The 12299-nt window shown below is 40.9% G+C and overlaps 1 protein-coding gene across 1 annotated transcript; it reads left to right on the forward strand.

Moving 5' to 3' along the window:
- Positions 1-9230: 9230 nt before the first annotated feature.
- LOC308095452 (E3 SUMO-protein ligase ZBED1-like) lies at positions 9231-11448 on the forward strand (the record flags this gene model as incomplete). The annotated part of the gene is made up of 4 exons (XM_080442511.1): positions 9231-9491; positions 9593-9815; positions 10248-10582; positions 10768-11448. 4 exons carry the CDS (start codon positions 9231-9233, stop codon positions 11446-11448), a joined length of 1500 nt encoding a protein of 499 aa, XP_080298637.1.
- Between the last annotated feature and the right edge of the window lie 851 nt (positions 11449-12299).

Genomic DNA, 12299 nt, shown 5'->3' on the forward strand with positions numbered 1-12299 from the left:
GGCGAGTGAGTCGTGTAACTTTCCCGACGTTAAACTGTGTATGTGTTCAACAACTCAGCCATGCAGCCTTGCAGTTTAAACGCAGATTTCAGCTTGGGAAAATAACCCTCCAACGGTTTTGGGTACGTGGAATCTGTTGCTGGTTCATAGTCACCATTGCGTTATCGTGGTATTATTCCTGTTCTTGCTATTATGTTGCAAATTATTGTGTGTGTGTGTGTGTGTGTGTGTGTGTGTGTGTGTGTGTGTGTGTGCGCTTGTGTGGGCGAAATAACATTGACAGCTATGGCAGGTGACGAAAGCTTGCCAGACCTGTGCCAGGCTAACAACGGTTGCTAAGCTGGCATTGGACAATTGCTTTTGGGGTGGGGTTTAGCGAAGGGTCCATTGTGGGGCTCTGGCTCATGGACTAAATGCCCAATTTGCATATTTAAGTATACAATTTCAGAAAACTTGTATTACGATAAATCATTGTCTTCATGTAACATGTAAGTAATCAACTGGGGAAGCTTCATTATGATAACTCTTTTTTTAATTTTGTCATTTTTTTCACCTGTCATATGGGGAAAATAACAAAATGTGTGATAAATATGAAAAAGCTGCTCCTGAGGAAAGGTTATCAAATATTTGTTTACTTATATTGACCCTATAAACAATTTAATATAGGTATGGTTTTGCCCACTCTTTCGATAATCATTGCTCAATTTTGGGGCTCTGGCTCATGGACTAACTAGACAAGAGCCCACAGTAAGGAAAGAACTGCAATAACAATGTTAAGATCACTGATGGAAACACTTCACACAGGGTGGCATGTGGTTCACAACCTTTTGGATCAGGGCCCACTTGAAAATCTCAAAAGCCATTACTGCCGCCGTGTTAAGTGGTCAGATGGGTGGGCCGTGTGCATTTTCAGTGCACGATTATTTTAATGATCAATCAATCAATCAAATTGTGTTCTGGCTTGGATCAATGGAACTTACTAGTATGCTTTAAGTTCCAATCTATCAGGTTTTCAAGAAAAAAATACCATCATTGTTTTTTTCACAGTAATCTTTTAGTATTGATGATATTATCTTTAAAATCTTAGTGTTTTGACAGTTATGCAATACCCTTGCGGCTCAGCTGTGGGAGGTTGGGAATCGCCGGACTACAGACATCCTTCATCATTCTCCTTTTTCAGGTTTTGGTACCATGTCCCAGATGAAGAAAGAAACAAGGAGATGTGTGGCCGTCTGTCCCCCAGGAGCTACCAGAGGAGCTGCTACACATCCAGGTGCACCAACCATCTGAAGAGCATCTGTCAGAGAACCCAGCAGTGATGGACAGAGGAAGATGGAGGACACCTAGCTCTGGTCCATAGCGTTATGAGAACTCCTAACGCTATGGACCAGAGCTAGAGGACACCTAGCTCTGGTCCATAGCGTTAGGAGAACTCCTAACGCTATGGACCAGAGCTAGAGGACACCAGACAAGAGGAGAGGAGACTACACAGTAATTTCTAAATTTTGGCCCTTTAGTTTAGCCTAGTTGGGTCTATTGTAATTGTTTTGTTGCCTATGCTATCTTTATGCCTTGCTTTTAATTGTAGCACTCTGAGATTTGTGAGAATGTAAAGTGCGTTATAAATAAAATGTATTATTATTATTATTATTATTACACAGTAAACATCCTGATTGTTAAAGGAACACTTTGTCGATGTTGCACCCAAAACCCGCTTTAACCACGTAAACTACTTAGTGAAACGGACCTGAGTAGAGTAAGAACTATTAGGTTCTTTTTTTTAAATGTTTGAAAATAGCAGATCTACAAGCTCACAGCGGGATGTGCACGTTGTGAGCTTGTAGATCGGCTATTTTCAAATAGCCTAGGTAGAAAAATAGGGTTAAAGTGGTTAAGGTATGTTTAATAATGTAATATATTTATATCTGCAAAGTAACCAGTAACTTAGGTTTTCAAATAATTGTAGTGGAGTAAAAGTACAATAGTTGCCTCTGAGATGTAGTGGAGTAGAAGTAAAAGTATAGACAATTGTAAATACTCTGGTAAAGCAAAAGTACCTCAAAATTGTACTTAAGTAAAGTAGTTGAGTAAATGTACTTAGTTACTTTACACCACTGCACGCGGCCCACCCATCTGAGCACTGAACACTTAGTGGTCAGATGGGTGGGCTTTCACTATCAACATTTTCAAGTGGGACCTGATCTAGAAAAAGGTTGTGAACCACTGCTCTAGTTGATTGACTCAGCTCTTCATACTGTAGGTTTACCACAATACTGAAGACACATCCATTACACCTAAACTGTATTTTGAGGCTGTTTGTTTACATTAGTAACGATATCGACATTTTGATTTAGGGTAGGTTAAGAAAGTTCCAAATAGCATATCCACAAATCTAAATCTGTAGGACTGTACAGTAAAACTAAACAATAAAAGCCTGGAGATCGAGGCTATACAGTATGTGAATATAATCCTAATGTATACATTCAAAACAATCCCGGATTGGGCCATTATCCATTTATGCTCTTTATTATACGTTGTAGTATGATGGTGTCGCAAGGCAAAAATAGCAGATCAACAAGATCTACTTGTGATCTGCAAGCTCACAACATGATGTGACACGTGTGTAGATCTGTTTTTTCCCCGCCTATGAGGACCCCTGAATTAAACTATAGCTGAGATACCTGAAATACTAATCAATTCAATGAACCAAATTAGGAATCTGCACAGAAAACCCAGAAGGATTGCATGAATATCAATGAACAGAATGCTTGCATGAAGTTAATATGAACATTAAACATTCTTCAAATGTGTGTTTTGTAGAAGGTCATTAGTTTGTTACTTCCTTTTAAGCCCAAACAAAAGCAATCAAAGAGACAACTTTTCTGAGGTTGAACATGGTTAAAATGGAGTATAAAGTGAAATAACTAAGGTTACAATAAGTAGATCTACATATCTGATATCAAAGTGTTATTCCTCAGGTGCTTCAGACCCGCCGGTTAGAAAATCTAAATGTTAGAACAGCTTTAGGAGGCTCTAGATGCACATACTTAGAAGTGGAGTGAATGTGAGGTAGTTGTGATGCTGTTACTATTGGCTTGCTTATGGTGGTGTGCATGCGTGCATGTGCACATGTGTGCATGAATGCTTTGACCCAAATATTCTCTCTCTCTCTCTCTCTCTGATATGTGGAAAAACAGGACCGCCCAGATGCGACAAGTTGACGGCGCTGATGCGCGTATCCGGGTTCAGCACTGTTGAACTATCACCCGGCAGTGATAGCGCACCAACCAAGAGGACAGATACGTCCTGTGTTCACTCCACTGGGCGGGTTTGTCACTTGTAGTTTTCTTGCAGGGGGAATGCAAGGCAGACGATCCAGAACAAACATAAAACACATGCACTCGTACTTCAATAAATGTAAACATCCTTATTTATTTGTGGTGAATGGCCTGAATACTTTGCACTGTTTAGTTTACCCCATCTGAATAGCTTATGTGAGCATAATAAAGAATAGCAGAATAATACATTAAATTACTATTCAAAATACATGAGAAGTTAGCCTACTTGAACCCTCTATTCTCAGTAAAAAACTGACCTACATTTCTCGGACGCTTTTCTTTCTGTCAACACCAAATATTTTTGCCAAAACTAGCCGATCTACAACCAACGCGTTGTGAGCTTGTAGATCGGCTATTTTTGGCTTATGTTCCTCCTATGTTGGGGTTAATGCTATTCATAATAATGTAATGGTGTTTTCATTTTGTCAAGGTGCACTAATGTTTTCATATTGCTGGATAATACTAATATCTTATATAGCACGAGTATAACGTTTTCATGTTGAATAGTGTACATTCCTCTGTCCTCACTTGTATAAATAGCTCTAGTCAAAGAACTACACATCCAGAAACTTCATTTGTTGAAACTGCCCACCCACTTCGGATGCTGTCAATGCACTGAATGGGACATTATCACGTTTAATCAGAATAATGTCCCATTCAGTGCATTGACCTGCCCACCAGCTTCTAAAAGCCCCGGAAGATATCAAAGGAAGGGCCGGAAATGCTGGCTCAACTTGTCGCGCATGTGTGGCCGTACCCCCTCTCCCTCTCCCCCTCTCTCTCTCTCTCTCTCTCTCTCTGAGAGTCTGTCTGTCTCTCTAGGCGGGTGCAGATATGGTTTGACCCAAAAAAAATTGGAACAAAAGGTTTCTCAATGGTTTATTGTAGTATCAGGTGTACTTAATAACATATCAAAAGTCTACCAAAATCGGACCACTAGAAATGTAAAATTTTCAAGATGGCCGCCGCCAGTTCCTTAAAAGACCATTACTCCTCCATTATTCATCCTAGGCAAGTAATTTTGGTGTCTAACCCTATGTTTTGGTGATCTAGGAATCCAATTAGCTTATATAAATTATAGTGAAGTGATTATAAGTACAATTATGTATTGATAAGTACAATTATGTATAAAAAAATTGGTTATAAGGGTATTTATGTAAAGAATTAAGAAACTAGTCCAATATAACAGGACATTTCTCCTTTTCCACGTGACATAATGCCCAGCATTGGTGATTTTACTTATAATTCAAATTCTGTTGAAGCTTTCAACAATTTATTTTGGGAATAAATGCATTATTACTGCGTGGTACTGTGAAATTAGTCAAAACAGGGCCGCCGCGTGAAGGCTCAGTACCGCTAAAAAACTTTTTTCTTTCATGCTTTTGTATTTTACTAGAAGTTCTGCCCGCGTAATTCTAGTACCCCCCCTAACCCCCCCCCCCAACCCCCCCAAAGAAAATGTCGTTTGGGGGTACAAAATCATGGGATAAAAAAAAAAAAAAAAAAGTACTGTACTGTACTGTACTGTACGGTCTGTACTGTACTGTACTGTACTGTACTGTACGGTCTGTACTGTACTGTACTGTACTGTACTGTACTGTACGGTCTGTACTGTACTGTACTGTACGGTCTGTACTGTACTGTACTGTACTGTACGGTCTGTACTGTACTGTACAGTCTGTACTGTACTGTACTGTACTGTACTGTACAGTCTGTACTGTACTGTACTGTACTGTACTGTACAGTCTGTACTGTACTGTACTGTACGGTCTGTACTGTACTGTACTGTACGGTCTGTACTGTACTGTACTGTACTGTACTGTACTGTACTGTACTGTACTGTACGGTCTGTACTGTACTGTACTGTACTGTACGGTCTGTACTGTACTGTACTGTACGGTCTGTACTGTACTGTACTGTACTGTACTGTACTGTACAAAGCGCAAAACGAAAGCGAAACCTAACTGCAGCATGCAAACCGAAACCTAACTGCATCATGCAAACCAAAAGCGAAACCTAACATGCAACTGACACCGGTGACTGATGTTTTTCCCGCTTTCAGCCAGTCTGCGGATTGTAGTATAGATATTGTTTTTGTATTTTTTGTATTTTTTTTTAATATTTGTTTGTATTTTTCTTTTCTTTTCTCTTTTTCTTGGATCCACACCAGATTTACAATGAGTTATCACACAATGAGTTATCACACTCTTCCTGGCGGATTCTCACAATTCTCGACTTGACATGGTTCACAAGCAGGCATACATGGCAGTCCGTATTGTCTGCTACTACACCGTTATGTTTGGCAAGCAGTTTTGCAATTACAGTAGACCATATGCAGGAGGCTTTCTGGGGCAGCAGTTTTATTGGTCATAACTGGCACAAAGTGATTGTCCTCCAATCTCCATCCCCAATCCACCGGATTCATGTCACTCTCCATTTCAGTCCACACCATGATCTGGTAATAAACTCTTTGGCAGTGATATTTAGTCAAGGACTCTGTTGGAGGGAGATGTTCTGGGTTGACAAATGATTTGGCAGACACAATTTTCTTGCTAAGAAGTTTGTAGCGCAAAGATGAAAGTGAATCTGTATTCTTGCCACCAAACATAACTGCCATTGCCTTGCTCCCAAGGTCCTCTACCACATTTTTTGCTTGATTTGGGAGCAGATTTGGGAGCAGAAACCCATTCACCATATTGGTGTATGGTAAAGTCAGCATAGGACTGTGCAATGACACCATAACTGTCACCCATTTTCCATGGCAAGCGATGAATCAGGGAGCCACCATCAAGGACATACTGTTCAGTTGGTGGGATAGAATCCAGTATAGTTTTCTTTGATTCCTCGCTTGACAGTTCAGTCACTGCCTGAGCTAGTTGGGGTTTGTCAGCCTTACGGAATATTTATTTGGCTTCAAACAGGGCTGCAGGGAATGGGCTGAGCTCATAGGTCATTACATCTTCCAGTGAAAGGTCTCCGGTTTTTGACATAATCAGAAATCGTTGGAACAACAGAGCAGGATCAATGGTTCGGTCTTTGGTAACTTTGATGCTAGACTCATCTGCAAGGGTTTTTGCCCGGTCTTTGCGTTTGAATGAGATCCCAAAAATGGGCTTTCCAACAATTTTTTCAATGAACTCATTCCCAACAGTCTCAAACTCATGAATATTCACGTCTTCTTTGGCGACTACACCAGTCACAATGTTTCTCAGAGATGGGTCTAGAGAGAATGGTTTAAAAGTGCCACGTTTTTCTTTGATCTTTTCCTGGTCAGCGTGATCTCGTTTCATCCTGGAATCTGTGGATTCTCTGTGTTGCTCACTGGTCGTGTAGATGAGATCATTGAATTCCTGCATGGCATTGTTGTACTAGTTAACTTGAAATGGGAGACCATTTCAAAGGGTTTTAATAGAGTCACAAACTAAATATTGGAATTCACAATTATCTAATTGTATCTCTGCAATTTGGACAAGTCCAATGGATTCCTAGGCCCCAAAAACATACGGTTAGACACAAAAAGTACTTGTCTAGGATAAATAATGAAGGAGTTAGGCTGTTTTAATGATTTTTTTGGGCATCGTGGACGCCATCTTGAAAATAACACCTTTCCAGTGATCAAACTTTGGTAGACTTTTAGTATGTTATTCAGGACACCACATACTACAGAAAACAGTTGAGAAACCTTTTGTTCCAATTTTTTTTGGGTAAGGTGCTTTTTTTTCATATATGCACCCGCCTACTCTCTCTCGACTGCTAAATCCTAGCAGTATGTTGCTATAATTTCAGTGGTGCTCCAACTTTTCCATGTCGAGGTCCACCCAAAATTATATGTATTTGGCCGCAAACCCCATCTCAAAATATGTTGTTCCAGGGACCCCCAGAAGAAAATGTTTTGCAGAACATTTCCACGATTTTTCTAAAAATAGCAGATATACAAGCTCATCGCTATGAGTTTGTAGATCTGCTATTTTTTAATAGCCAAAGAAATCTTAAAATGACACAGATGCGTTCCCGGTCTTAATGGATTAAATATAAAGTTATAGAACCACAGTGTGTAGAACAGTGTATTGTACTCACAGGCTGCTGTATATGAGCTCCAGTCAGCCTTGCTGAGAGAGGCTCTGGTGGTCAGCAGAGCTGAGGTCAGAGGTCAGATGAGACTGACTGAGCAGCAGGCCTGATCCACTGAGTCACCTGCTCACCACTGTCCTGATGACACTGAACACACACACACACACAGTTACACACTGTCCTGATGACACTGAACACACACACACACACACACACAGTTACACACTGTCCTGATGACACTGAACACACACACACACACACACACACACAGTTACACACTGTCCTGATGACACTGAACACACACACACACACACACAGTTACACACTGTCCTGATGACACTGAACACACACACAACACAGTTACACACTGTCCTGATGACACTGAACACACACACAACACAGTTACACTGTCCTGATGACACTGAACACACACACAACACACTGTCCTGATGACACTGAACACACACACAACACAGTTACACTGTCCTGATGACACTGAACACACACACACAACACAGTTACACACTGTCCTGATGACACTGAACACACACACACCACAGTTACACACTGCCCTGATGACACTGAACACACACACACACACACACACACACACACACACACACCACAGTTACACACTGTCCTGATGACACTGAACACACACACAACACAGTTACACTGTCCTGATGACACTGAACACACACACAACACAGTTACACTGTCCTGATGACACTGAACACACACACACACACACACACTGTCCTGATGACACTGAACACACACACACACACACACACACACACACACACACACACACACACACACACACACACACACACACACACACACACACACACACACACACACACACACACACACACACACACACACACACACACACACACACACACACACACACACACAGTCCTGATGACACTGAACACACACACAACAGTTACACACTGTCCTGATGACACTGAACACACACACAACACAGTTACACAATGTCCTGATGACACTGAACACACACAACACAGTTACACACTGTCCTGATGACACTGAACACACACACAACACTACACACTGTCCTGATGTAGGGGTGTTCGATATTGTGATACTATCGTCGTGACGATAGAATGTCCCCACGATATGCGTTTTCAGAGATATCGTACATATCGTCATACAAGGAGTTACTTAGTTATAGAACGTGCACTCGCTGTTTTATTTAATTTTTTGTTTTTTTTATGTTATTAGGCAAAATACTTGTCTAAAAGGTCAAAAAAATGTCCTTGCGGTCTTGTTTCCATTGAGGTCCTGTGAGTGCACAGTCTATGATTTGCAGTTCTATTCCTTCATTTATACTTCTGTAGTACGATGGTTTCGTTCGCCAAAAAGAACAGATCTACAAGCTAACAACGCGTCTCTCCCATGAGCATTTGCAGCTTGAAGATCTGTTGTTTTTATCAGACACGCTCCCAAAGTCCCCGCCCCCTTTCTTCTTGCCAGCAACTGGGGAAACCCCGTCGACACGGCTGACCGCACTCACCGCAGTTACCGCACTACAACAACAATGGACGACGAGTCAGAATTAGATGAGGAAGAATTAGTCCCCAAAAAGAAGTTCACGGCTGTTGTATGGAACTATTTTGGATTTTCCACAACAGACAAGGACCAAACAAACGTAATTTGCAGAATTTGCAAAAAAGAAAATCTGAAAGCGACAGATGGCAACACGTCGGGCTTACGAGACCATCTCAAACGCAAGCACCAGAGAGAGCATGCAGAGACTGTATCAATACAAGGTCCCCCGCGTGTGAATAAGAAATGTACCGGCGCAGGGTCACCACATCCATAACAGAGGCATTTGATAAAGGGGTTTCTTATGAAAAGGAAAGCAAACGGTGGAAAGACATAACTGAAGCGGTGGCGTTTTATGTGGCCAAGGACATGCATCCAATTAAGAGCGTGGAAAACAGAGGTTTCGTGAGGCTGATGAAAACCATTGATCCACGCTACGTGGTGCCCCGTCGCAAATATTTGTCTAAAAAGGCCATTCCAAAAATGTACACTGAATGCCGAGAGAAGGTACAACAGCTGGTTCAAAACGCCCAGTTTTTTGCTACAACCAGTGGTCTAGCCGCACGTCAGAACCATATATGAGTCTCACCATTCATTTCATTCACAAGTGGAAGCTGCAAAGTGCATGTCTCCAAACGATATACTTCCCAGTAGATCATACAGGGGACCTAATTGCAGCTGGCCTAGAAGACTTACTTGAAGGCTGGGGACTGAAAGAGGAGAACATGACCTGCATGACCACAGACAGTGGAGCAAACATGGTTAAGGCGTTGGATGTTAACAAGTGGACTCGCCTGGCGTGCTTTGGCCACAGACTTCACCTGGGCATCGGTGAGTGAAACAAGTAGATTTTTGCCACCGTCTGTCATTCAGATAAGGTCGGGAGTTAATTCATAATAATACTACAAACAAATATACGTTTCTTCATTGTGTGTGTGTGTGTGTGTGTGTGTGTGTGTGTGTGTGTGTGTGTGTGTGTGTGTGTGTGTATAATGCATTTCAATAAAATATATAAAAATCTACAAAACAAGTAAAAAGAAAAAAATACAATTCAAAATATAAATAGTCTAATGAAAATGTGAATTAAAATGTATTGTGTGATACTGTGATTAACCAATTTAAAAATATTTAGTAGTGATAATAAATAGTGTAAAATGTAATTCACAAGCTAGGCCAAACTGTCCCTATGTTTTAGTGTTGTGCAAAATAGTTGGCATATGTTAAACCAGATTGATTAATACATCTTCATCTTCTATTCCTTAGAAAAAAGTGCCAAAGATGGTCGTGTTGATCGCACAGTGTCCATCTTGAAGAAAGGGGTAAGTGCATTCTCCTTCAGCTGGAAGAAAAAGAGGGAATTGGCTGCCAAAAGCACAAAGTATAAGCTGCCAAAGCACAAACTCATGACCGACTCACCAACTCGATGGGGTTCCAAACTCGCCATGATTGAGAGAGTACTAGAACAGGAAAGGGCCTTTTCTGAGATCCTTAAGGCAGACAAGAAGACAAAGTGTTTGGTCCCTGGATACAACGAAAAGGATGTGATGGAGTCTGTAGTGATGGCCCTGGGTCCACTACGGGACTTCACAGATGCACAAGTGAGGACTTTGTGGGTTTATTTAAATTGTTTTATTATTTATATTTTTTTAATTAGAAAAGTGGCAATACAATCAATACAACTCAATATACCAAACAAATACAAAAATAAATAACCTGCGTGCTATTTGTCCTCTTTTTTCTTTTCTTTTTAGGCGAGGACTATGTGAGTGTGTCTTATGTAAAGCCAGTGCTTCACCTGTTCAAAGAAAACCTCTTGAAACCGAATGATGACGACACAGACCTCTCAAGAGAAATGAAGACGACCATTCTCGACTACCTCACTGACAAATATAAGGATCCCAAAACTGATGAACTGCTGGATATGGCTTCACTTGTTGATCCAAGGTTCAAGACACAGTACATTGACAGTGACAAGACAGAGAAGATACAAGCCAGAGCTGTGTCTGAGCTTGAGTCCTTGCTGACTGTCACTGTACAAGCACAGCATCCCGCAGCATCAGCTCAGCCCAGTTCATCTACCTCCACATCACAGAGCCTGGCCCCTGAGGCAGAAGAAACGCAGGGCCACCAAAAGAAAGCTAAGACAACACTGGCCAGCTTTTTGAAGACCTCTGTTGCAACTGCAGTAGGCGCATCTTCTTCTCCATCCCTAAAAGAAGCGATAGAGGGAGAATTGAAGTCCTACCTGTCCATAGTAAATGCAGACAGTGAAATAGATCCTCTTGAATGGTGGCAAAAACATGAGGCAAACTTTCCAAGGGTGGCTAACTTAGCTAGAAAGTATCTCTGCATTCCGGCAACAAGTGCTCCCTCAGAGAGGGTGTTCAGCACTGGTGGATGTCAGAGGGCAACTCTCAAGCCAGAGAAAGTTGACAAACTGATTTTCCTGGCAAATAATCTGTGACTGTGTTCTGTCATACAAAAATACAATTTTAAAAAAGTAAACCATGATATAAAAATAAATTTAAAAAATGATGTGAACGAGCTAAAGCTAGTTAAAGCTAAATACTAGTTTAAAACTTTGTTTTCAATTTTCGGCAAGTTCCAAGCATAGTTACTAAAGTAAGTCTGTGCAGTGTGTCAATCAATCGTGCCTTGCCACGATTCTTTTTTTTCTTTATTCACTTTCATAAAAAGCTCTTTTAGACAGCGTTTTTTCCTTGATGAAAGGAAGATTGTATGAATATAGCCTAAGGAAGAACACGCAGACTCAAGTACACACAAAAAACTTCTGATTGTAAACTCTATAATCCTGCATGTTGTTTGCCTATTGCAACAGAGTGGCCTCCACCTCACCGCAAGCCTGTTCAATTCACTGAGGATTGTGTGTGTACTGAACGCTTAACTGTCCTGTCCTGTTCACCACCTGTGGTCGTACTGTTAAGTAACTTAAAAAAAAAAATATTACCATAATAACCAACATGAAAAATAATGGTGATATATATCGTCTATTGTGATATTTCTTGAAAATATCGTGATAGCATTTTTTTCAATATCAAACACCCCTATCCTGATGACACTGAACACACACACACACACACACAACACTACACACTGTCCTGATGACTACCTTTTTTTCACTGTAGAAAGCTAAATAAAAACTAAATAAAAAACTAAGCTATGATAACTAAAACCAAGACTAAATATATTGACAATTTTGTCAACAAAGTAATTTTATGTTGGCTGCGCTCGGGTGTTGCGCACTGAAAATAGCGGATCTACAAACTCACAACGCATAACGCTGCAACGCGTTTG

This window comes from Gymnoscopelus braueri, assembly GCF_963280865.1.
Source record: "Gymnoscopelus braueri genome assembly, chromosome: 11".
Classification (NCBI taxonomy): Eukaryota; Metazoa; Chordata; class Actinopteri; order Myctophiformes; family Myctophidae; genus Gymnoscopelus; species Gymnoscopelus braueri.